The sequence below is a fragment of the Leptonotus elevatus genome, chromosome 13, assembly GCF_054856555.1.
Source record: "Leptonotus elevatus isolate MCC_2025b chromosome 13, RoL_Lele_1.0, whole genome shotgun sequence".
Classification (NCBI taxonomy): domain Eukaryota; kingdom Metazoa; phylum Chordata; class Actinopteri; order Syngnathiformes; family Syngnathidae; genus Leptonotus; species Leptonotus elevatus.
In genome coordinates, this window is record NC_141251.1 from 20,861,306 (window position 1) to 20,889,203 (window position 27,898).

Sequence of the window (27,898 nt, forward strand, 5' to 3'; positions counted from 1 at the left end):
GAAAGGCTTTCAGGGTCGTTATAATCACCATCCATCTCACAGGCGCACATGACAAGTTTTAAGACCCTTAATGTGACTCTGAAAGGCAGCAAAATTATAATGCAACCTGCCAAGTTTCCATAATTTCACACGAGATGGATATGAGGGCCATTTTTTAATCGAATTGCTTGATTTCACAAAGGAAAATTGTTCTATTTTTCTTGCTATACATCGAAAAGTTGAGACATGATTTCAAACTGATGAAATTAACACTGTTATGTATGTTTCTCAGGAACTGCAAAAATGTTACTCAAAAGTGTCATAGACACAAAAAAAATCCTAATAAACATTTTTTTTTCCTGCTGGGTTACAGGGTTTCTTCTATATCTCTATATTGGAGCTTCTGAGAAGTGACACATCTTTGTGTGTATGTGTTTGGCCGTGTTTCGTCTGCTGCATACACCAAATGCAGAGATCTGCACACTAATTGACAAGTTTATTAGGTGTAATGTATGAAGTGCTACCTGCTTGCGTAAAAATTCATGCAATTCATTGTCTGTCTGGCTTTGAGACCAATTTAGATTTTTCTTTAAAGCTACTGAACGTAGAATATTCCATTTCAAATCGCTACTGCCACCTGCTGACGAAAAATGAAACTGCACATACCGTTCTTCACATACACACCACGCACATTACGTCACATCCGCAGACAGGGCGCGGGAAATTCTAACCCGAACCCAGTCTGAAAACTATTGGCCAGAGGAACAGCTAAGGTGTTAATCTACTAATTAGAAGGCATTTCAGTCATAAATGGTCAAATAAAAAGCTTATTGTAAATATATGTATTTTTGGGGAAAAACTTCCATATTGCAACTTTAATCAAGAAGACCTCAATTGTTTACAATCAGTGTCTGTGTTTGTGTGTGGGAAAAAAATATGAAACTCACAAGGACCATTTAAGACAATTTAAGAGGTCGGTTTGAGGCTAAAACCTTGTTTTCTCGTCTTAATCTTTTCCCAAATGTTCCGACTTGGCTCACCTCATGAGCAAGAATTGGGATTAACGTGTCTGGCCTCCACTTTATCATTTTCCTTCTGCACAATCTTACTTTCCCTTTTCTCCCTTTTCTCCCTCATGGTATTTTTATTAGCTTCCTCACAAAGGGCTCCTTTCATCTTCAAATGCAAAATAGACCTTTGCAGAAAAGGAAGGTGGAGTCTTGAGTATATGAATGAGTGCATCTATTTGGTGAGAGATGACTGCACATGTATGTGTGTAAGACATAAGATCTTTGAAATTTTCATCACTCCTAGAGGAGTGTGAATTGGGTCAGTAGTGAGTCAGCAACAGCACACACACAAAAACACACCTCAATACTCGCAAGTGAATGAAGGAGAAGCATTGTTCGAAAGCTGTGCATGACGACATGGAGAAGGAGTGGAAACATATCTTTGCCCAAAAAGAATAATTTGCGCCTGTTGGCTGGTGCCAGGTATATAATTTGGAGATGCACTTGGAGGAAATTGTAATTATTTGCATAGTAAGTGATTTTAATCAATGTTGTGACACGAGTGCCATTATTTTCTTTGCTGTCCTTGCAGAAACTATCGAATATTTGGGTCCCAATAAGTGTTTGGACTGAGAAAAGTAAAAGCCTACCTGTCTCAAAAGAGCGGCAAATTTTGTTCTTTGACGCAGTTAAGTGCTATTAAGCAAAAACAACCATATTCTTGTCAGATAAAAACTCTTCAATATTTCAGTTACAATAAGTAATTGGACTGAGAAATGTAATAGCACACCCATTTCAAAATAACTGTCCATTTTGTCCTTTGATAAGTGCAAATTAGCTAAAAAATGGAAATGCAGTTAAGTGCTATTAAGCAAAAACAACCATACTGTATTCTTGTCACAAACAAAAAAAGAAGAAAAAAATATGGAGGTAAATATGGTGCAAAAGTAACTTGTACCTGTAAAAAAAATGTTTTAGTTGTATTAAAAAAACATTTGTACCTGTAGAAAAAAGTATAAATTTGTATCTGTAAAAGTCGTTATTGGTACATGTAAAAAAAAAAAGTGTACCTGTAAAAGTCGTGATTTGTACCTGTAGAAATTACAACTTGTAGTTAAAGAAGTCGCCACTAGGAGTCACATGTGTTTTTTCTGCTGCTGTCCAATCACTTGACTTTTGCACCAAGTCTCTCGCTACAGATGGTGCAAAACTGATTCATACTTGTAGAGCTCCGTGATTTGTACTCATAGAGAAGAGGGCGGGCTCTGGAGGATTTGGGCGTGGTAAAGCTCAACCTCAATGGTTCAGCAAACGACAGTGGGTTGATCTCAAATGACGCCACGTTTCTATCATTAATATGCACAAGTCCGAAATTCCAAACAAACAGAGTAGCCACACCAGTTTACATGTCATTTTGGAAGAAGAGGACGTCTTAGGTGTGACAATTTCAACATGTTTCAATATACAAACACCGTGTGGAACAGCTTAAACGTTGGTTGACATGCAAGAGCACTCAAAGTGGGCAGAAAGAAAGAAGTTGTAGTATGAAGGTAAGATTTATTGTACAATCATAGCTCGTAATCCGGTGCTAGCTGGCTGTTGTTAATTGTCACGAAAACTGAAGACATTGAAGTCAAGATTTTCATTTAAAGATTTGAAGCCTACCTTTGGACTGTGACTTTCTGTCCTGAATGTATTTCCTTTTACCTGGGCCTACAAGCACAAATCAGTGTTTGCACCTTCTGTAGCGAGAGATTTGGTGCAAAAGTGACTGGACAGCAGCAGAAAAAACACTTGTGACTCCTAGTGGCGACTTCTTTGACTACAAGTTGTCATTTCTATAGGTACAAATCACGACTTTTACAGATACAAATTTACACTTTTTTGTACAGGTAAAAAATTTTTGTACAGGTACAAATCACAACTTTCACAGATATTTTTTTTTTACAGGTACAATTGTTTTGTTTTTTACAGATACAATTTTTTTTTACATATACATTTTTTTTTACAGGTACAAATCACGACTTTTACAGATACAAATTTATACTTTTTTTTAACAGGTACTTTTTTTTTTAATACAACTAAAACCATTTTTTTTTACAGGTACAAGTTACTTTTGCACCATATTTACCTACATAAAAAAAAATCCAATATTTTAGTTGCAATAAGTAGTTGGACTGAGAAAAGTAAACGCGTACCTGTCTCAAAAGAGCGGCACATTTTGTCCTTTGAGTACAAATTTGATTAAAACTCACGCACGCGCGCACACCCACACACGCACACCCACGCACACCCACACACGCACACCCACGCACGCACACCCACGCACACGCACACGCACACACACACACACACACACACACACACACACACACACACACACACACACACACACACACACACACACACACACACTTTATAGGTGCTATTTAGCAAATTACAAAACAAAAAAAAATCCATCATTTCAGATCTAACAAGTGTTTCCACTAAGAAAAGTAATAGCACATACGCCCGGAAAGTGCACAATTCATTCATTGATTGAGTACATATTTGTTGACAAATAGACAAGCTATTACATGCCTGTTAAGCAAAAATAGCCAATTTCCCTTTTTGAAATTGACTGTATGCAGAGGTAATGTTGCTAACCAAAAATGCCAAGAAAACACATGCATTAAGGACTTATAATAAATAGTCAGTACATTACAGATAACCATAACAATCCCCAGATACCATGCTGAAAACTGAGCAATATAATCCTGATCATCTCGCCGAAAAAAGGTTATATTTTTGTTTTGGTAAACATTTTGACTGAGGACAGTAATAACTTGCTTGTCTAAATAAGGATGCCAATTTTGCACTCGGAGTGCAAATTATTAAGAAATGGGTGTCCTATTAATTGCTGGTAACGGTAGAAAAATAAGCATAGGCTTGAAAAACACCCTGGCGGCTGTAATTCGAGCTGCAGCCGAGAGGCGTATCACTCAACCGAGCCCTTGTCCCAGATAACAAAGAACATCTCCAACACTACCTAAATTCCCACACCCCTTTGCCCCATATTTAATCTAGTAAGGGAAGACAAAAACACTACCATCAAGGCCTCTCTCTGTCCCATTCAGCTAAATAAAAAGCCCTTGGCCTATTTGTCAGTGTGTAGCTATTACTTTCAATCCCATGGTGCGGTTCTTCTGCTCCTTTAGCATAAAGAGGATTAGTTTAAATTGCATCCACTTAAAGATAGCACTTGAAGAAAAGTGTATAAAAACTACTTTACTCTTTAAAGATTTGACATCCAAAGGGGTCAGCAGGCTTTCGGGGGTCAGTGGCTTGAAAGAGCCCTCTTTCCCTGCATGCCAACAGGTCCTGCTCCACTTGGCTAGGGGGAGGTCTACATTTACAGCTCAGCAAAGTACTACTGCAGTCTTGTCTTAGAAGAAGTCTACTGCAGCAGGAAGTGGACGTGGGAAAGGAAGCAAGGAACAGACCGGCTAAAACAACACACACAAGAGCTCAAATGTGACAGTAATGCTGCATTATTTTGTGAATTGTTAGCTTAGCATCTTAGCTGCTAAAGACGTCAACATGGGCCAGCTGCTGTCATCAGAAGAGGAGCTCGCGGGGGTGAAACATGCCTATGGTAACCTTCTGTACCGGACCATGCTAGAGGGTGGAGCTGTACCAAACCTTGGAGTAGTGCACCCCCTGCTGTTAACCAATCACAACGAAGACCCTGGGGCCCGCTTCCAGGCGCAACTGCTGCAGGTTAATGCCATGTTATATCACAGCGCCATCAAAACCATGTAAATATTCCCCTGACTGTTTGTGGGCAATGATTAGACGTTTAATAACTGCTGTGAGGCAATGTTGTGACATCAATGCTGTTTATTTTTTATGTACTCACACAAACGACCAGTATTTTGTGTATTAAGAGCTTGGACCGAGACAAACAAACAAACAAACAAACAAACAAACAAAAAAACAAAAAAACAAAAAAACAAACAACAACAAAAAAACAACGACAACAAAACCCCCCAGAATATTCTTACCTTTATTTAGTGGAAATTTGATAGGCAGACATCCTACTATTTTCTGTTAAGTACAACAAATTGGTGAAGAAGGCGGGCTCTGTTCTGGGCTCCAGTCTCGAGACGGTAGAGGTGGTAGGCAACAGGAGAATGGTGACAAAGCTATCATCTATCCGGGATAATGCCTGTGCGGGACTGTTCGAGCCATGGAGAGCAACATTAGTGCTAGGCTTCTTCACCCACGTTGTAACAAGGAAAGGTAATGAAGGTCCTTCCTACCCACTGTTGTTAGACTTTACAATCAGCTGTACTCTTGGTAGACCATTGATGTGGTGTGATGTGATGTTTTAATTTCAAAATTAACAAATGTGATGATAATGCCATCTACTTGCACTACTGTGTTTCTCTGTTTGTATTTAACTATAGGCTACATAAGTATTTTTTGTGATACATATTATTTATATATGATGTGTAATGATGTGTATTGCTGCTGGTAACGCTGTGAATTTCTCCAATGTCAGGTCAAGTCACGTCATCTTTATTTACATGTGTTGTATGACCCTTTAAGCACTGGATATTTCAATAAAAACAGTCAGCCAGACAGCTAATATAACAATATTCACAGCTTACAGGCATATATTATTTATACCCTGAAAAAAAACAACGCTGCAGCTCAATAAGCAGTTGTCGCCGTCTTCTTGTTGCTTTGCATGTCAATTAATCATACCATGAACATTTTTGCCTTGTCCCAGCTGCAGAGCGACATTGACAACAGGGCCCCCTCCTATCTAAAGGATCTGATTGGACGACTGTCATCATTCTCAGACGAGCCCCATTTGGCCGGGCTGCTGGGACTGGCCGTTACCATGGTAATGGACCTGATTATCATGTTTTCGTCTGGGGCGAAAAAGAAGGCGACCGGTTCATCGTCAGGCCAGGTTAACGCTTGTTGTGATATATGATCATGGAACACTTTGTATGGAAGTAAAATGACAATCTCTATTAGAGAGTGCGGGAGCTCCAAGAAGTAATGGAGGAGTACTTGAAACGCTGCAGGATCAACCTGGCTGATAAAACCCGACTCATCCAGGACTCTATGAGAATGGAGGCACAGCTCAGCCTTGCACTGACCCAGCTGAAGATCTGCCTGGTGGGCGGAGACTGCGACTCACAGTGAGTCACAATTTATGATGGTATCACACTCTTTACGTCAGTAGAAGTACCAATGAAAAACGAAAGTAGAAGGTCTGATTCAATTCTTTCCTTCAAGTAAAAGTCAAAAAGTTAGACTCTAAAATGTAGCTACTTAACGACTCTGCAAAGTGAATTTAAATGTTTGTTTCCAATTACTTTTTAGACATGTTTGAAGATAACTGTTGCTTATGGATGGTGTTATTATAACAGAATCACTTCATGTCGGCTTCCTGGTTTCTCATTCTGCTTTCTTCTTGATTGGCTGCACTCCGTTTTATGCCAAAATCCATGACCTTGGAGTCATTAGCCAACCCGTTTCGAAAACTTTTAAATGCTCAACTCAGCTTTATTTATAAGGCATCAGTTTTTGCCATAGTACTATAATCTAATAAACATACATCAAGTCAGAAATGTTACATTATTGATTAGCGGAATGGCAGCAGATTCCCACTATACTAACTGCTATCTAGCCTTGATGCTAATGTTAGGCAAAGTGTTGCTTTGGTTAAAATAAGCCAAGCAGTCTACTCTCCTGGGTCATTAAATGAATGTGGCTCAGTTTTATTTCTGCTTTTCTTTGCTCAGTTAATTGGTGAGAGATGTTTGAATTGTGTAGTGGGAAAAATAACCAGACTACCAAACTACCTGTTTGGTGGATTAGCAACCAGTGCCACACATGTATACACTCTTGCTTTCCTGTGCCTTTCCCCGCGGTGAACATTTTTATAGCTTTATAAGACCACGACAAGTCAACAGTGCTGGCCTTTCTTCATCATAGAGAGTCATCTATGGAGGTTGAGGTTGACAAAAAGCAACAAGCCTATTTTGTCAAATAAGAAAAGTGCACTGTTTTTAAATAAGCAGTAAAAATAAAGAGTTGTCCGAAATGCAATTACTTTGATACTTCCCGCTACTGGTTCCTGTTGTACTTGTGCACTTTGGACCTTCTCCAGGTCTTTTAGGTTCTGGGCTAGCGGAGCAGCATTCCACACCCAAATGTTGATTCATCTGGCTGTCCAGGAGGGGCGGGAGGAGCCTTTGTCAGCGAGGGCCGTGCTGGAGCAATACAAGGAGGACCTGGCACAGATTGTATCCATTTACAGGTAAAACAGCCTGAGAATATCAATATATGGGCTAACCTATTGGGATATGGTAATTTAGTAACAAGTACAGATTTTCTTCATTTTTAGTGGTACAATTTATTATTTTCTGCTTATTTTTCTGTGTTTTCCACTTAATAGTACGTCTGTTTCTTTACGAATTTGCATTCAATCAAAGATAAATTGTGCCATTCTTTTGATACAGGCGTCTGATTACTTTTCTCAGTCCAAACACTTTTTAGGTCAAAGAGGTTATGGAAAAAACTGCGATGAGGACATGGCATTGCCTTGAATAATTTACTAACCTAAAAATTTGAATCAATGCCAAAAAAACAATCCATAAAAGGATCACCACCAAATTATACATTAAAATAGCATATGTTTCTTGCGAGACAATTGGCACTTACGGTAAAAGCATGTCTCGTTTTCAACAAATTTACTTTTCTAGTCCAAACACTGGGGGCTACAACAGAAACAGAAACAGAAACCAGGGCCATGTTGGAAAAAAAGCTCTTTTACTCACATTTCTAAATGGATTTGTGAATAATGATGACATTTAGCTATATTCTAATGCTAACTGCTGCAAAACGGAAACAGATAAAAGTATAAAAAATGTATCTGATGAAAGAAGAGACTCTAATCTTTCTTTTGGCAGGTTCCATGTTTTTATAGCAATAGAAAACAATATTCTGTGAGCCTTGCAATATCAGTCAAAATCCAGTAAAACAGCCGGGAGTGAAGGGGATTGTTTCAGTGAAAATGGCTGGGAGTGAATGAGTTAACAGAATGCCTATTTTCCAACAAATTTGCACAAAGGTGCAGCTCTTTGACACCCGTGCACTATTACTTTTCTCAATTTATACAATGAAAATAGTGAATGTTTTCTATGGAGAGAATAAAATACAGACCTTTATCAGAACTTAATATAGCATTTCTGTTTAGCAAAAAATGTATGCTTAATCAAAGGACAAAAAATTGCTCTTTTAAGACGGTGTGCTATTACTTTTCTCAGCTTAAACACTCATTGGTGCCAAAACAATATATATTTTTTTTAACGTGGAGACGAGAAGATCAATCATGACAGAGACCTTTAAAAGCATTTAATAGCTAGTCTGTTCGTCAATGAATTAGCACTCAAAGGATAAGATAAGAAGCAAATTTGATCCGGGTGCACTATTACTTTTCTCAGTCCTAACATTTATTGGTGTGAAAATAGTGGAAGATTTTTGTGAAGACAGGAAAATATAAAAAACTTTAACGCACTTAATAGCATGTCTGTTTCTCAACGAACTAACATGCAATCAAAGGACAAAATATGCAGCTCTTTGGAAACGGGTGTGCTATTATTTATCCAAGTCTACACACTGTGACTTGTTTAATTTTTCGACTACTCACATTGTGAAGTTTGCGTGCATATTAAAAATAAATATAGACGAATGTGTCATATTGCGAATAAATACCACATAAAAAAATAAATCACCTAAAGATGAGCCACGATTGCAAAGTGTCTGGATTGCCTTGAAGTCAGACAGGAAGCGTCTGCGTAAAAAAATAAAAGCTATTTTAAATGAGACGTCAGACAACCATTAAGCAACTCATCACTGTCATTCTCGGTTGAATAAAGACTATTATGGAAAGCTGTTTGATCATTTATTAAGATCCTCGACATCCAGCTTATGTTGTCCTGACTACTTAGACAATTCAGATCACTAGCCTTTCTAGTGATGTTTTTCAAATCCTTGTGCCACTTTTGGTTTACTAGTAAAATATCGAAGAAATTTTCCAACGGCTTTCCATAGAAAGTGTTGAGTGGTATACGGGCTCTCTCTAGTGGTACATGAAAGAATGACAGAATTAAATGTTGAACATCGCATCATGTTACATTGGCTTAAACTTTTTAAAATCCATTACAGTACATTTGTTAAGTACACATCAGCTGTATTTATCTTTCAAGTACAATACATTTTTTGAGGTGATAGTGTGGAAAAAAAGAGACCGATTGGACTGTACAATTTTTCCTGTCATGTTTCAATGTGGCTTTTGTAGGTGTTATAAGTGCAATACGGTGTGTGTGGTGAAATGTCGAGGAGGTCAGCCCGCATTGTCATGTGAGCTGCAGGACGAAGGATCCATGACGGGGCTGACGGTGAGCGACAGGGAGATGGGAAAGAGCGTCAGTGTCACTCTCGCTGCCCTGGAGGCAGAGATAGGTAACCTTTTTTTGCTCAGAACAATTAATTAGATTAATATTTATTAGCATTAATAATAATATTAATAATAGGGGTGTCAAACTTTGCTTTAATTTGAGTTAATTTAAAGTTCCTTTCATGCCACAAATATTTTTAACGGGCAATTAATAATTGCCCCTTACTTGGAAAGCCTGTACTGGGGGAATTCCAGTCACAACGCAGCAAACACATCCACCTCAAAATATAGCAGTAATAAATTCAATAACAATGCATATATTTGTGGAGACTGGGGTCAAGTTGTATTTTACAATTTTAAAAATGTGCAAAATTTTACAAGTTACTCCATGTTAAAGATTAGATAGCTCTGAGAAGAAAAATGCACTGAGCTGTCACCAACGTCGTACAAATGCAATAACGCCATCAAGTGGCAGAAAATGACCTCAACACATCAATATCACACTCGTTTTTTTGTTTACAGTTCAGTACATCCTTTTAATTTTAAACTCAATTTTATGAATTATTATGAAATTACTGTATCAATGACTAAAATATGCAGCCATTAGTGGAACATTTAATAATTTATTGTGTATTTTATTGTACATTTAGAACAGATATAAAATTTGTGATTAATCGTGAGTTAACTATTGAAGTCATGCAATTGCTTGACACCCCTAATTAATAATAGTAAGGATGGTATTTCGGAGCAAATGTGTTCTGTTGGAAAAAATAAAGTTTTAATCAAGTAATTTATAAGTTTTTGTATTAATATTTACATTGATTTTTCTTTTTTATGTTTTAGCATACATACAAGAAATACATACCGGTAATATATTTTAAATTTATATCGACACTAGAAGACTAGAATAATGGTTCTCTAACTTTCAAATAATGTACATGTCTATGTATTAATAATGAATATTTTATAATATACATATTTAATGAAAAATAAGTAAAATTGTTCATATTAATGGAAAGCAAAAACCCAAGAAAATATTAACCCACTACAACCCATCCCAAGTTACTGATGCAATACCTTTTCCAGCCTGGGGAAACTCACACTATTCACGTTCCACCAGTCTGTGGCGGAAAATTAAAACATGTTATTTTCTAGTTCACAAAAGTCCTCCACCAAACTTCACTTTCTCTGAATTTAGCTTGAACATTTTAGTCGGCAAACAAGTGGGCTCTCACAGAACTTAAACATCATTTGCTGACCTCCATGTTGCAGCGACGCTGTTTTCGCTCAACCCGGACCTGATCACCTCGGATCAGTACGCCCAGCCGTATGTGGAGCGGCTGTTTGCCGAGCATGGACCCGTGGAAGAGTTAAGGAACTACTTCGCCATGGCCAGCGACAAGCTGAGAACGCTGAGAACTGGACCACTGGGGTGTCTGATCCGGACTGCCAAAGAGATGGGACGATGTGAAAGAGAGACGGTACAAATACAGGATAAGATGGAGAAACGGGATGATGTCAATGATGAAGAGTTGAAGTTGAGTATTGTGGAGACCCAAAATATGTAAAAGAAAAAAAAAAGCTAATTTACTTTGACTTAAATTGAGAGTTTAATTTATTCCATTCAAATGATAATATAATAAACTTATAGCATATCTTAGAGTATTTTCTGTTCACATCTTTTCGTCATACATAAAACACTGTATTTATCGCCAATAGTGACATTTCCAGTATCCGAGTGAAGTCAACGTGACATCGTGTGACATTTGCAGGCAGAGCTTGCCTTAAGTGTCAGTTTGAAACACGCGAACATGGCTTCTGCTGTCAAAGCAAGTGTGTGTGTCGATTTAGCCGAGTGTGTGTCGAAGTGGAAGATGAGGAGGAAGTCACAGGATGTCAGAACGCATCCAAAGATGGCAAATGGCGGCTTGCTGTACGGTACAAGTGGGCCCTATAGCTCAGCACTCCACCAATGAGTCACACCTCACGGCTCCAATTACTGCTCCGCTAATGTCGCTTGATTGCTGTTATTACTCTCTTCTTCCTCATTTCCGTGCAGGATGGCAGATTACGACGTTCACATTGGTAAACATAGATAGATGGACGGCTGTTTCTTTTCTTCTCAGGTGGTTGTTGCGGGAGCGTCGCCGCGGCAACGAGGAAAAAGCGGCGCTCTAACTCGACAAGGGTTCGCACCACCGCCCACGGGCCTCTCAGCGGAGATCAAAGTTGTTAATGTAGGAGAGAGACATAGTAGGGGAGAGGGATAAGGAAATGGATGGATGATAAAGGCGGTAGGGAGTAGGCAATAGATTGATCGAGGAAAGAAATAGGAAGTAGAATGTAGTAGATAGATGGCTGGGAGGAGGATTTGGTAGGAAGGATCTGTGGTATTAGTGGTAAGTGATAGTGGTAGTGGTGGTAAGGTGGTACTCTCCGGTTTCATCTAGAACCGCTTCAAACAACAAAAGACGTACATATAAATGAAGAAGATTTTGTTTGCTATGATTGTTCTTTTATGTCATGTTTTTGGAAACTGGGCTGATATACTGTGAATTGACAAGAAAAGCATACTTTACCATACACTGGGGAAAAAAAGCACACTTTTAATGAACTTAAGAAACATTTATAGAATTTCCACATAATTATCAGAATCCTCTTTAGTACGAGAACATAGAATTTGTCTCCTGTAGAATGAGCCCCTCAAGTATTTCAGAACAAGCAACAATAAAACAAAAAGAACAATTAGAACGAGACACATAAGTACAGCGAGTCTTTATGTAAGGTGTTATTTTTGTATTCTCTGACCCGTGCACAGGCTGTGCCACCTTGTTGTGCAGACATTTTGCTACTCCACAGAGTTTTATAGTTCAGTGATGGCAGCACATTGTTGAGTCCTCCATTAATTCAGCTAAAGAGGTCCCAAAAACACGTTGAAGGGATTAGTCGACTTCAAACGTTAAACATCTGTGGAGTAGTGAAGTCAACCAATTGACGAATCGGCTAATCGGTTAAACTCCTCGGAGATGGATGGTCGGTAGAAGGAGAGGATAAGAAAGTAGGTGACAAATGGAAGGAGTATGCTGGAAGAGGAAGGCTATTACAGATTGAAAACGAGACACTTTGTAGGAGGTAGATTGTTGGAGGTATAGAAACTGGGTGATTGACTGAAGAAGATAGGAAATAAAAGGATATAGAAGATAGTTGGTAGGAAGGAGGTAGGAAGTATCTTGGTAGGAAGTAGGATGTAGATCAGATAGTTGGATGTAAGATATAGCAGCTACAGGATGTAAAAATTTTCAGGAGTTTTCTTGAGGAACGTGCAAGCAGAGTAACAATGACACACAAAATTCAATGGGGAAAAAATTATCACTCATTTCCACCATCACTCTAAAAGAAGTAGATGTGATTGTGCATTCTCAATTGTGGTGAAAATGTCAGCGGTGCGCGAGGTCCAAGACTTCGCTATTGATTTAGAAGCCTGCATGCTCAACTCATTTCACTTTAGCAGAATTAACTTGCAGTCACTTGGAACAGGCTCTAAAGAGACACATCAATCAGACTGAACACACGATTTGTCCAACGCTCATTGTTCCCGTCACCGACAAGTTCAAACAGTGAAAGATTAAATTCTCCTTTTATTTTCACCTCACTGCTATTTGTGTTTCACCACATGTAATCATCTAAAATGGTTGAAATGCCATAATTTATGTGCAATAGCAACACACACGCTGGATGTGGGGCAGAGTTCGGGCTCTGGTATTTGCCTGACATTTCATTCTAATCTGCTTGTGTGTGTGTATGTGTTCATGTGAGAAACAGCTGCTTTGTACATGGCACTCACGCACGCACGCACGCACGCACGCACGCACGCACGCACGCACGCACGCACACACACACACACACACACACACACACACACACACACTTTTCCTCTGTTGGATGATGTTTAAACCACGTTGGACACAGTATTTGGGTCTATAATCATGCCTAAAATACACAAATATTTGCTGGGTGCATAGATTTTGCGGCTAAATGCCAGAGGATCCTCCCTGCCTTTGTCAGTATCTATCAATCTGAGTCGGAGGACTACAGCTCGAGTTCTTGTAGTTAGTTGTCCCTCAGCTCAATTAACAGGCAAATTGCATCATCACACACTGTAAAAGCAAAGTACAAATTGAAAGAACATCAGTTCCAATCCACATCAAATTGACATGTGGAGCATCTCCCTGTAGACCGGAGGTGGTGGTGGTGCTGGTGGTGGGGGTGTTTCTATTAAAAAGTCTGCTCACAGGTCTGACACATATTGTGATTTCAGGCTTGTTCTGAAAGGAGAATAAAGATCGACTGGAGAGACGAGGAAATGTGTTGTGAGCCAGACATTCTCGTCTAGACATTAGAGTGACACATAAGGTGGTTTTGTCTTCCTCTTACCTCCACGTAGAGCAGGCGTCACAAAGTGTATGGAGAAACTGTCGTAACTGTTCGTCAGAAAGCTCCTGCAGAGAACGGAGGAAGAAACACTCAGCAGTATGTGAAGTTGTCGGTCCAGCCAGGGCATTGTTTTTATTATGTTAGCACTAGATACCCATTTTATATAGCCTGTGGCATAGCAACATTCCCTAGGGGCCCAAGCAAGAAGGGATTGGCTGCCCCGGCGGCCATTCTTAGTACTATAAATATTGTTTCAGTTTAAAATTGCACATCTGCATCTTCAGTAAACAATCATTTAAAAAAAACAAAATGCCTTACTATATATACATGGTCCTTAAAAAAACGGCTTAATATAAATGTAAAAAAAAAAAGCCTTACTATACGTGGTCGTATGATTTTGTTATTTAACACCTTACTATACATGTCCATTTAAAAAAAACGCCTTACTGCCACTGTCATAAAACCCCAAAAAACGCCCCATGGTTGTTAAAAAAACAACAACTTACTATACATGGTCGTTAAAAAAGAAAAACGCCTTCATATAAATGGTTATTTAAAAAAAATCCCGCCTTCCTATTCGTGGTCTTAAAAAAAGAAGCCTTACTATATACATGGTCTTTAAAAGATTACGCCTTAATATAAATGGTCGCCTTACTATATGTTGTCATTAAAAAAAACACCTCCTTATTAAATAAATGCCTTACTATACGTGGCCGTTTAAAAAAAAAAAACGCCTTACGATGGTCGTTTTTTTTGTTTTTGTTTTTTAACGCCTTACATGGCCATTAAAAAAAAAACACCTTACTATACACGGTCATTAAAAAAAAAGCCTTACATGGTCGTTAAAAAAGAAAAACGCCTTAACCCGTGGCCGTTATTTGTCCATTTTCTGGCTTTTTTCTGTTTTTCTGTTTTTTATCAAAGAAAAAGCATTTTAAAAAAATACACGAGGGACCTGACATTTGACCAGGATTGTTTAAAAATGTAGAAGTTCAAATTGGCGCCATGCTGTAATTTATAATTATTACCAAACAGGAGGGAGAGATTCACACAAATTGTTGTAATAATGCCAGATTTTGGCTCATTGACTCCCATTATAAATCACAGTTTTTGATATGCCGTAAACCTGATGTGTTATAATGCATTTTCCGTGATTACTGATGCAATCGCTTCTTTGACGAGTCATAAACATGAAAATAGAGGAATTTGTGTGTTGAGAGTGTTAACACAAAAATCCACTAGGTGGCGCCAAAGGCTAATAAATGAATACAAAATGCATGCATACATTTTTTTTATTGTTATGACTTATGGACTTGTTTGAGCCTCTAACTATGTCATATGAAATATTCAAATTATTATTTTATTTTATATATATATACAGCATAGTTAGTCTTGCTATTAGCATAATACTGCTATTGTTGTCCATAGGGGGCATTAAAAAAATAAAAAAAAATAAAAAATTATATATGTGTAGATAGGTCTGATGCCACTGAACATTTTGAGCGGTTGAAAGTGAAAAAAATATTCATAAATGACTAAGTTATCTCACTTCAAAGGAAATGCCTGATTTTGGCAAAATTACAAGAGTTTTGTGCTATTCATTTAAAAAAAAAAAATGCCTTAAAGGGCTCATATTATTCAATTTTTCAACATATTAAAATAGTTCTCAAATGTATAAGACATGTCTGTGATATGCATTCGTCAAAATTGACTTTGGATCTAATAATTTTGCTGTCCCTAAATCAGCCAAAAAACGCTCTGTTCAAAATAGCCTGTTTTAGGGATGCAGAAGAAAAGAAAAATACAGACATGTCTTACACATTTAAGAACTATTTGAATATGTGGAAAAGTGGCATAATGTATTACCATAAGAAAAAGTAGCATAACGTTACTACAGAGACTATGTTGTAGCGTTAGTTTGTGATTGTTTAGGCAATGGTTATATTGCCATTACCGGCAAATCTCCCGCGAACGTTATTTTGCCGTGAATGTCTCCGATTTGCCGTGAATGCTTGTAGACATTTACAAGCGGTTATAAATAAAACAAATGTGCACATTTAGGCCACTGCGCAGTCGCAACGTGCAAGCCGTCTCATTGAGACCACTTAGCGGCAAATTAATCACTGTGGATTGTATCTTGACAAAACAATACGCAACCGCTTCATATTATCCACCCACCATCTGCTTTATCATATCTGACTTGTAACCAAACAACTTCCACACGACAAATGTAGCTCCCACTTTAGGCACTAAAAATACACCAGTAATATGGTAGAAGGTGCACATCTTTTATTAGAAAGGATAGGAAGGAAGGCTAAATAAAAAATGTTAAACTTACATCTTTCGTGTCACACTTTTTCCTGATCAATGTTTCCCCTCTCCACAGCATTTGCGAGCAGGGAGAGAAAAAGAAAGGCGCAGCCAGCTTCTCGAATTTCAGTGGGCGTGACAAACCTTTACCAGAGGTGGTGCCACTAAACAGAGGGGGCTGGGTCGAGTGCACTTCCGTGTCTTTTTGACGTCACTAAGTCACGGAAGTGTAATCTGCCTGTTTAAAGCACACATTTTAGAAAGGAGGAGAAAGCTAAAGAAGTCGCGGACGGACTTTGTTCATACTTGGTTGAATTGTAGACAGGCCCGGGATGCATATTATTGATAGAAAACCCCACTAAAGTGCATTTACATACAATGGGACCTTTAATATGTACATGGTCGTTTTTTGTTGTTGTTGTTGTTTTTTAAACGCCTTACTATACGTGGTCGTAAAAACAAAAAGCCTTACTATGTACATGGTCGTTATTATTATTATTTTTTTTTAACGCCTTAACGCCATGGCCATTAAAAAAAAAACGGCCTACTATACAGAGTCATTAAAAAAACAAAAAACAAAAAACAAAAAAAAAACGCTTTACTATACATGGTCGTTTAAAAAAAAAAGCACTACCATACATGGTCGTTTGAAAAAACGTCTTACTGTACATGGTCGTTAAAAAAGAAAAATGCCTTAATATAAATGGTTGTCTAAAAAAATCCCCGCCTTACTATACGTGGTCGTTAAAAAAGAAAAATGCCTTAATATAAATGGTTGTCTAAAAAAATCCCCGCCTTACTATACGTGGTCGTTAAAAAAAACTTTACTATAGACGTGGTCTTTAAAAAAAACGTCTTACTATATGTGGTCATTAAAAAAAACTCCTTAATATAAATGGTCGTTAAAAAGAACGCCTTACTATACACGGTCATGATCCTCCCACCTCCACCTTACTATACATGGTCTTCAAAAAAAATTGCCTTACTATTTTTACTATTTTGTTTTTTTTAAGGAAAAAAACACCTGACTTGGGGAATTTGAGACCGTCATTTGTCATTGCTGCACTGCTAATGTGAAGGATATGTGTTTGCGTCAAATCTGTTGGCCTTCTGGAGGCCCCTGCTCGCTAAAGGGCCCCAAGCAATTGCCTGCCTTGCCCGTTGGCAAGCTACACCTCTGAATATAGCACAGCATCCCTTTTCCCATCACAGGCTTTGCCATGTAACAGCGTGCAACCTCACCAGCTGCTGCTGCAGCACATGCGAGGATCCCCCCCAAAAAAGGAGATTTATTTTATTTTATATATTACTCCCTTCCAGTGGCATCAGCGTGCCAGCCGGCAGAAATCAGGCAGCTGCTCCCGACGCAGGAAGCGGGATTAGATGGTGGCGGCGGCACACGATGCGCAAAGACCAAAGAGACAGGTGAAGGTCAAGCATCTGGCGAGCCACAGACGGGTTTATCTGTAATGGCTTTTTTATGACTTTTAATGTGGAGGCAAAGAAAGACTTGAAAAGTCACTGCCACACTTGGATGCAATGTCTGTTTAGGTGTCGCAAACTGGCATCTGCAGTTGAGTAGCTACTGCAGAAGTAGTTGATGGATACAGCAGGCCGTGAGACCATGCCAGTGAGTCTCACATACGTCTTTACTACAAAAGGAAGACAAGCTTTGTTAAATTTTTAGGTTTGTGAATGTGTAACTAACTGCCTTGCTTAAGCAGTTTCCATGTGTGTGCCCTTGCTGCATGGCCATGAGACAATGCTCGTATGGATTGTGTTTGGTTTGCTAATGTTAGTTTGTTTATAGAATGATGCCTTGTTTTTTTCCTAACCTATTATATCATGTATTTGAGTGAAGGTGTTTCCTTTGTGTGTGTGGTCCTCGAGGCACGGCCATAAGACCATGCCAATGTGTTTGGTTTGTGGTATGACTGACTAACATTGTTTTCAAGTCACTTCTCACTAGTTGGTTTAACTAATGAATGAAGTGTCATTTTGCAAACCGCTTATATTTACAGAGATGTATATTTGAGGGGAGGTGTTTTTTGTAGGTGAACATATATGGTACAATAAAAGTGAACTGAGACAAATCACCAGCATTTTTTGAGAATCAAAATTTTCAAGATTAAAGCTGTAACTTTACAAGAATAAATTCAGATACGAGTCAAAACACATACACAATAGTAAAAAATGTTTTTTTGCAGTATATGTGGACAAAGCTTATAAATGCCGTAGAATTGAATGTTAAACTAATATCATAGACAATATAATGGAATGTCTTACTATTAAAATACATATCAATAATGCACCTAATGTTATGATAAGTTGTGTCTATAAGACACCAGGATCTTCACTTGACATATTCAATGAAAAACTAGCAGATATGCTCAGTTACACAAATGATAAAAAAACACGAATAATATGTGGTGACTTTAATAATGATTTATTAAATTAAAACGGACATCAGGAAACTGATTTTATAAATACAATGTAAAGTAACAGTCTTTTCCATCCATCCATCCATCCATCCATTTTCTTAACCACTCACTAGGGTCGCGGGGTGCTGGAGCCTATCCCAGCTAGCTTCGGGCAGTAGGCGGGGTACACCCTGAACTGGTTGCCAGAACAGGGCACACAGAGACGAACAACCATTCACACTTACAATCACACCTAGGGACAATTTTAGAGTGTTCAATTAACCTGCCATGCATGTCTTCGGAATGTGGGAGGAAACCGGAGTACCCGGAGAAAACCCACACAGGCACAGGGAGAACATGCAAACTCCACCCAGGAAAGCCAAAGCCCGGACTCAATCTCACTTCCTCTGCACTGGGAGGCGGACGTGTTAACCAGTCAGCCACCGTCCCACCCAGTCTTTTCAGACTTTCTGTTTTTTCAGTCTTTTTTCAGTCTTTTCCCTGTAATTATAAAACCTAGCAGAATAACACTTGATACAGCCAGTCTAATTGATTATATATTTATGAATAAAATTGACCATAAAATAGAGAGTGGACTTCTTATAAATGATATAAGTGATCATCTTCCTGTAATCTTACAAAACTATTTTGATTTAAAAAAAAGCAAAGCTAACAACTCAACACAACATTCCTTAGCTGCCATTAAAGAGGACCTAGAAAATCATAACTGATCTGATGTTTATGCATATGAACACTTTGCATATAACGCTTTTCAGTCTATCGTTAGCACTTACGATACGATACGATAAACATTGTCCATTAATTAAAGTCACAGGAAGTATAAAGACCTAAATAACCCATGGATGACAAAGGGGATATAGAATGCATGTAAAAAGAAAAATAGTTTATATAATAAAAATATAAAATTGATAACTGTTGATGCTAAATATAAGACCTATAAAAATAAATTAGTAAATATTTTAAGAACAAGTAAGAAAGATTATTATCATATGCTATTGGAGCAGAATAGAAGCAACACATATGAAATATGGAAATATTAAATCATGTAATTAAAAATAATATTTAAAAAATCCAGAATATTTAAAAAAAGATAAAACTATTGCTATTGATGAAATTACAGAAATAGCTAATGAATTTATTGAGTTCTTTGTCAATGTTGGTAATGATCTACTGAAAGCAATTCCTGAGCCAAAAAATAAATATGAAGTAGATAAATATATTAAAAATAACTCCTACACTATGTTTCTTAATGCAGTAAATGAAACTGAAGTTTTAAATGTTGTAAAAACACTAAAAAATAAAAAGTCTACTGATTGTTTTAATATCGATATGACATTAGTCAAAAGCATCGTCGAACATGTTGTACAGCCATTCACATATATCTGTAATTTGTCATTTAGAGCTGGTATCTTTCCATCAAAAATGAAAACCGCTTAAGTAATTCCTATTTATAAAAACGGAGATAGACCTCTATTCACTAACTATAGACCAATATCACTTTTGCCACAGTTTTCAAAACATTTTAGAGAAACTTTTTTCACATAGACTGGACACTTTGATCAAGAAACATAAGCTCTTAAGTGAAAATCAATATGGATTTAGAGAAAAATTATCAACCTTTATGGAATTTGTAGAAGCTATAAATACAAGTATAGATAATAAAGAATTTACTATTGGGATTTTTATAGATTGAAAAAAAGCATTTGACACTATAGATCCATAGTATATTATTGAATAAATTAGAGAGATACGGCACAAGAGGCTTAGCATAAAACTGGATTAAAAATTACCTAGATAACAGATATCAGTATTTGCAGTTCAACAACATACAATCAAAACAATTGATGATCTCTCATGGCATTCCCCAAGGGTCAGTACTTGGCCCTAAGTTATTTATATCATATATAAACAATATCTGCTGTGTCTCCAAAATACCTAAAAGTGTTTTGTTTGCTGATGACACAACTTTCTATTGCTCTGGAGAAAATCTGAAAGAGCTTCTGATTACGGTGGAAAATGAATTAAAAGCATAAAAAAATTGGTTTGACACCAACAAATTATTCTCTAAATTTAAACAAAACAAGGTTTATAATTTTTGGCACGAGACAGGTCAAGCACCAAGTCACAAATAGAGTAGATTCTAATGAAATAGAAAGAGTGTAGAAAATAAATTTATTGGTGTGGTTATCGATGAAAGATTAAGCTGGAAGTCCCACATAGACAATATTAAAAGGAAAGTGTCCAAAATTATAGGGATCCTTTAACAAACAAAGGATGTTTTGAATAAGAAGTCATGTACATTATATTGCTCATTATTATTACCATATCTAACCTATTGTGTGCAAATATGGGCAAATGCTTACAAAACAAATACTTAACCTCTTTTCAAATTACAAAAAAGAAAAATAAGAATTATTAACCAATCAAAATATATAGAACCAACACATTCACTATTTATCGAATTAAACACAATGACATTTTATGATCTAATTGAGTTTAAAATTGCTCAAATAATTTACAAGGTACACAACTGTCATGTCTGGGAAGATCTGGTTTTGGTTGAGGGTCCCGATTGGTCCTGAGTGGGTTCCAGCCCTTCCGGGTTGACCAATCCGGGCCCTCAGCCACTTATGCCTGGCCCCAGGTGTGGCTAGTGTTAAGTTATTAACATTGTTTTTCAGTTTCAATTTATATTTTAGCCATTTTGGATTTAGTTATAGCTGTGTAGCTCAATGAATGGGATTGTCTATTGTATCCTTATCTGTCTCACTCTCCTGAGAAAAGAAGGGAGTGTATGTAGCCTGGTCTCGGTCGGAGACAGGCTGATTTATTATTGTTTTTCTCTAATCTGATTTATACCTATGGGAACTTGCAGAAGGGAGGAGAGAGGGATTTTCTGGTATTTACTGAGTTGTAAACAAATGTACTGTGGGCTAAGGGAGGAGACTTTTCGTATTCACCCACTTTTCAATAAATAATGATGTGCCGGAGTAGAGGACACACAATCTGAACATCCACTGTTTGAGAGAGTTCAATTGTTGTCATCAGAGGCTTCTGTTTTAATGATACCTTTGCAAAGGGACTTCTTCACCAGAATCTCACCATTCAGTTAATTGAACACGAAAAGAGTACAATACTTAATATTGTCTACTCTAACAAATGGTGATCCCCGACGCTGAATTATAACGAATGGTGACCTCCTCCGCTGAATTCTAACGGATGGTGGTATTCTGACGTAGAGCAAGCTGCGGCGTTCACGGACGGGCGGAACTTCTAGGCCTAAATAAATAAAGTACGGTAAGTGGAGACTTTTATCCACGTAGGGAGGTTCTGTCTGTTTGGGTCCGCTGCAACTGGTTTTTCGTCTTCCAAATTGTCTAAATTTTAAATGAGATCTGTGTGAACAAGTTGTAGTTTGATGTCGTTATAGAGTTGGGATAATTCCTACGATATTGAACTAAACACGTCGTGGGGTGGTGCATTTTTAAGTGACGTAAATGCAGACCGGAAGAGATAAAGCTTTTTTTACACGGGATGAAGTAGTGAATTAATTTGTTAATTTGTTTTGTTTCGTCACGCTACGAAGAATCCTTAGACCATAATATATATTGAATAAAAGGGTTACCGGATGACGTAAGAAGTCTTTCTTTTTACTAAGGATCGCGAAGATTATGGTATGCGCTCTGTTTTTTAAGCAGTTTGGCCGATTGGGGGACTAGTATCATATTTGCTCATGACTCTTGGTGAGAACGTCCATTTACACGTAATATGTTTTTTGAAAAAAATGCCTGTTTGAAATTGAACAGTATTGAGGGGTCCAGGTTGATTACAGCGATGATTGGATTTTGTATCACTGTATTTGCAATCGAGAGATTACGTGAATTTTATTTTATTATTTGGCGCTCCTACGATTGTAGTTTTGGGGTCAGGATTACCGTATGAATTCCTTTTGTTCTACGGTTTAATTCGATAGCGCGTGACAAGTTATTTTGAAAATGAGCGCCTTGCAAAAATTTTGCAATATATGGAGAACAGTTTAGCTCAGAGGGATTGGATAAACGCTGTGTATAAACGAGAGGTCACGTGATTCTTATGTGTGTCTGTTGTGTGGCCATATGTGTTAACCTATTGAACTATTATACTAAAAGTGAGACGTCACTGTATTGATAAATATTAATACTACTTGCGTAGAATAGAAACCGAAAGTAAAAAATAGCCTATAAACAAAATGGAGGCGATTTCGACCCGGATACAGAATGGTTTGTCCTGAATGCGCTTCCGTTTTATAGTCGGGACTTGTACTTGTGAGTCGCAGCCGTGCGGAAAAATAAAAACGTCGATATAAAATGAAAAAACAAACTATGGATCGATTGTATGAAAAGCTTTCGCTGGACAAAATGGTGCGTCAGACTTTTGTATTTTCTTTGTTGGTAATGATGTAGTGGCTGAATTTGATGCTAAAATGACTCCAGCATTTGTGGAGCAGTTTACGGGTGATTTGTTCGAAGTTAACCCGTTTATTGAAATCACCGTACAAAACTGCGGTTCAAATGCCATAAGATTTGTAGACAACGAATTGGTAGAATAAAACCGTTTATTATTTTCTATTGATTAAAGAGTGTGTGCGTATGTATTTGAGTGTGTGACCTAGCTTCTAAAAGGTGGGGGCTATTATTGTGATTGTGAGTGAAAAATGTGCATATGGGGATTTTGTTTGTTTTTCTTCAATATTTTTAACTGAGTTTGGTGTTGTTTTTGTGTGAGATGAGACTATTGTGATAGTGGCGTTTGTTTTATTAATGGGAATGTGGTAAAATAGGTTTTGCGATGTATAATGTTAAGATCCCCCCCCCCCCCCCCGTTTCTAGGTTAGAAGAAAAGGAGGGGGCTGTGGGTTAGAGCATAATGTGTCCTCGTAATGGGACTTTTTCTTTGTCAAAATGGTAAGAGAGGAATGATAAACAATAAAAAATAAGTAATAGTATTTGAAAGATATTGTTGAGTTTTTGTAGAAGAATATTAAATTAGTGTTTTATTTTTTATTTTATTTTTTTTAGTGACTGAGCCAATAGTCTTTACACTTTAATGATTGATGAAGGTGGTTAATTTGTTAACTTTCCTTTTCGGGACAAATGAATAAAGAATAATGATAAAATAATGGTATTTTGTTTGAGCTATGTTGAGTTGACATAATTATGCCTACATCTGTACAGCTGTGGCTAGAAGTAAGATAGTTGAATAAGAAGTTATAAATGTTTTTGAAATTGACATAATGATAATGATTTTTAATATTTGTTTTTTCTCTGAGTGTGTCATTTCAGAAACTGATGTTTGAGTTCCAAGGCAGATGAGGGTTTGATGGCCTTCACTGATTACAAACTGCGAACGGGATGCGCCCCAGTGCTGATACGTTGTATTTGCAAGTATTGCTAGTAGCTATTTTGAAGGGGTATTTAAAAAAAAAAAAAAGGCTGTTTTTTTACGAAACATTTTTGAGAAAGCAGGAAGTGAACTGTCTTGCTGTGATCCCATTTCCTCAGTCTGGCATTGTAGTGCATTGGATCGGCCGGGTGCATTCGTTGGTCGAGGTGAGCGCCTGGAAGGACCGAAAATGTGTCATCGGGCCCCCACAGACAGCGTCTGAATGGATGTGGCAGAGATCAAAGGTCAAAAGCCGCAGAGCAACAGTCTTCTCCTCCTGTGCCTAAAAAAACATGATGCTCAACTTCCACAATGCCCAGTGACTGTGTACAAGCCTCATTACAGAGATGTTTCCTCTAATCGCTGATGCCTGAACTTTGTCTGACACAGCCCCGCCCTGAACATTGACTTTTGAAAGCTGGTGGTCTGACTTGGATGCGACCCTTCAATCAGTGAAATGCTGCACGGTATATGCAAGGCATTCTTAATGTGTTGAATGGGGAACTGTGATCTATAGCAAGATATTTCTGGAAATTGAAAACGACATATGTAAATTTGAAATGAGGGATTGAGAAAATTTATTTCATTCTATAGCCTACTAAATTTTTGCCTATATTTTTGGGAGAATCAGTTTCTGAATTGGTACAATGGGAATTTTATTAATATGATATGATACGATACACTTTTATTTTCCCCGTGAGGATTATTATTATTTTTTTTTTTTGGGACTTCGTCCAGCTGCAGCTACAGTATGGAATAAATAATAGAATAAAATGAGTAGTAATAAGTAAAAGGCTAACTAAGAAGTTTTCACAGTGGTATATATTATCTAAGTATAGGTTTTATATACATAATATTGAACCATGCATCTTATCGTACTGAGTTGATGCTATTTAATAAATAATAGCGAGTTTGATGGTTAATTTTAGATTATTTTTTTTTTTTCACAGCACTGTGATTTACAAATCCCAGATATATTTTGTGTGCTGTGTTTTTTACGAGCCCCACTAATATGTAAAATAGGTGACTTTGATTAGCAGTTTGAGAATAATTTTAGTTTGCTTAAATCTAGGAGAATTAGAGTAATATGGTTACCTCTATTTTTATGGCCCCAAAGTCATCATATGTTAGTGTCTTACATTGTATCTGCTTGTGCTCATTTTTATTGTAGTGTTTTGTAGTTTTTTTGTTTACCTCATAGCCTGATTTAGAGGGTTGTGTTATTTACGGCGTCTTTTGAGTTATGAGGTCTCTATTTTATCCTCCCTTTATCTTGACGTGTTTGAAAAAATCAGTGGATCTTTGTCAAATGAGGGAGTTTATGTTTAAGAAATTAACCAATGTAGACGAATTAGTAGATTAAAAAATGAAAAGGTTTTGAAGTGATAATCCACAGTTTGAATATGAAGAAATCTACCAGAGGAAATCGAGAGCAAAGTAAGTCTGGAGCAAGCAAAGACAATAATGCATATTCGCCGGATGAAGGTAATTATATTATATTATATCTTTTATTTTAGAAAAATGTAATGTTTGGAGCCCAGTGTTTGCAAAAGAGTATAGATAATATGAATATATGTGAGTTTTTTCCAGCATGCCACGATTCGATCGGTCGTGGGATTCTGGGAAGAGAATATATGATATGCTAGTAAAATGATTCCTTTCAGGATGGTGAAAGGCAAAGTTATGCAAATTTAGAACAAATTTAGTCGAGGTAAAAAATTACCTATTATTGAACAAAACCTATTTGAAAAATAAATATTTACAAGCTCTGTCTTATATTAATGAATGAGCGAATGTCATTCAACTCAATCAAAGGCTGGGCTCTATTTTAATGTCACAAAAATAGATATTTTCCTGTTCCAACAGCACAGGACCTACGGATCTTAACCAAATAACATTTACTAATCCCAACTAACAAAAACTATCAGGGTTTTTCCTCCAAATAAAATTTATGTGAGTTTATGAGAAACTAAAAATGAAAAGTTTCTGCACTCAGGAGAACGGCCCCAGGGGGTCGGAGAGGAAATCTTGTGCAGTTCGCTGCACAGAAAGAAGGATGGAGACGACATTCCACATCTGGTCTACAAGGCTTCCGGAGACGTGCCAGGCTCAGCTATCTCATCAACTGATGATCATCAATCTTATCACCTCCGACCTGGGAGCCACGTCAGCTGACCCAGTGTTCGGTTCTGGAGCGGCCGTTTCGACATCATTCGACATCGTTTTGACATCATTCAACGGATCAAGTCAAGTGCCTTTTCCTGGGCAATCATCACGAGAATCACATTTGCAGGCAATCTATTCTGGGGTTCTGCAAAAAGCTGACAACGTCATCTTCTCATTCAACAAAGAACTTAATCACGAGATGGCTTCAAAGAACACACATTCGTCTGCCGATACATTGCGACACTTTTTAATGAACAACATTTTATGTTAAGCCTCACATATGCTATGCTTATTCCACTAAAAATCTTTTAAATGTATCAAATTGTTTTTTAATGTCATATGATTGCTAAACTACCTCCTCTCCTGCTAAAGGGATGTTTTAATGATAATTATTTCCACCACACAACCATTGAAAAAAATGTTTTAATGTGTTGAGCTCTCATGAGCTCAAATGAGGGAATGTTAAGTTATTAACATTGTTTTTCAGTTTCAATTTATATTTTAGCCGTTTTGGATTTAGTTATAGCTGTGTAGCTCAATGAATGGGATTGTTTATTGTATCCTTATCTGTCTCACTCTCCTGAGAAAAGAAGGGAGTGTATGTAGCCTGGTCTCGGTCGGAGACAGGCTGATTTATTATTGTTTTTCTCTAATCTGATTTATACCTATGGGAACTTGCAGAAGGGAGGAGAGAGGGATTTTCTGGTATTTACTGAGTTGTAAACAAATGTACTGTGGGCTAAGGGAGGAGACTTTTCGTATTCACCCACTTTTCAATAAATAATGATGTGCCGGAGTAGAGGACACACAATCTGAACATCCACTGTTTGAGAGAGTTCAATTGTTGTCATCAGAGGCTTCTGTTTTAATGATACCTTTGCAAAGGGACTTCTTCACCAGAATCTCACCATTCAGTTAATTGGTACTGTCATGTCTGGGAAGATCTGGTTTTGGTTGAGGGTCCCGATTGGTCCTGAGTGGGTTCCAGCCCTTCCGGGTTGACCAATCCGGGCCCTCAGCCACTTATGCCTGGCCCCAGGTGTGGCTAGTTACCCAATCAGTGTGAGTGTATTTAATTCCCGGGTGGTGATCAGTCAGCGTGGGATCATTGCCGCTTGTCACGGTCACCCCCGGAGTTCTGGCTGTCATTTTGATTTTGTATCTTTTCAGTTTGTTGTTTAGTTAGCATTAACCAGTACCCTGGTTAGTGTTTTCTGTAAAATAAAGCACGCCAGTTTCGCACTCCTGCTGTGGTTCTCCTGCCTCCCTGCATTTTGGGTCCTCCACTTCACACGCCGACAGACACCACGCCGCTCCGTGACCATACCGTGACAACAACAACCTACTTTGCCACAATATTCAGAAATCAGAGACAGTGACTATGATTTGAGGGGTATAAGTGTCTATAAAAAATTAAAAACACGAACAAATATTAAGCGAAGGTGTGTTACAATTATAGGTGTAAATTTGTGGAATAATTTTGAAATTAACCTGAAAAGGTGTGAATCACTGATTGTGTTTAAAAGGACGTATAAAAACAAAGTACAACAGCAATATTTAAATCAGGTAAAAGTCAGTACAAATGTAAAAAATAGAGTGCAATTAAAAATGTATGTGTAAGCCTTTGTGCTGATTTATATATCTGTAAAAATGTTTGCTTATCAACTAAATGTTGG

The 27,898-nt window shown here is 37.6% G+C and overlaps 1 protein-coding gene across 5 annotated transcripts; it reads left to right on the forward strand.

The window, feature by feature from the left end:
• Nucleotides 1-1,384: 1,384 nt before the first annotated feature.
• LOC147164167 (uncharacterized) lies at nt 1,385-27,744 on the forward strand. Of its 5 annotated transcripts, none has more exons than XM_086093731.1 (8): nt 1,385-1,505; nt 4,539-4,748; nt 5,764-5,949; nt 6,018-6,184; nt 7,159-7,308; nt 9,352-9,515; nt 10,723-10,987; nt 11,577-12,994. In XM_086093731.1, the coding sequence occupies exons 1-8, from the start codon at nt 1,488-1,490 to the stop codon at nt 11,626-11,628; spliced, it is 1,212 nt and encodes a 403-aa protein (XP_085949857.1). In that variant the 5' UTR covers nt 1,385-1,487; the 3' UTR covers nt 11,629-12,994. The 5 variants fall into 5 exon arrangements, with proteins under 5 accessions (XP_085949857.1, XP_085949854.1, XP_085949853.1 ...); XM_086093728.1 differs by having other exon boundaries at nt 10,723-10,931; XM_086093727.1 differs by lacking the exons at nt 1,385-1,505; nt 11,577-12,994 and adding exons at nt 2,371-2,539; nt 26,053-27,744.
• The last annotated feature ends 154 nt before the right edge of the window (nt 27,745-27,898 follow it).

Bases quoted from the DNA above. Each gene is read 5' to 3' on its own strand.
- LOC147164167 (XM_086093727.1), top strand. The intron at 5,950-6,017 runs GTTAACGCTTGT...AATCTCTATTAG, and splicing joins CCGGTTCATCGTCAGGCCAG to AGAGTGCGGGAGCTCCAAGA. The intron at 6,185-7,158 runs GTGAGTCACAAT...GACCTTCTCCAG, and splicing joins GGCGGAGACTGCGACTCACA to GTCTTTTAGGTTCTGGGCTA.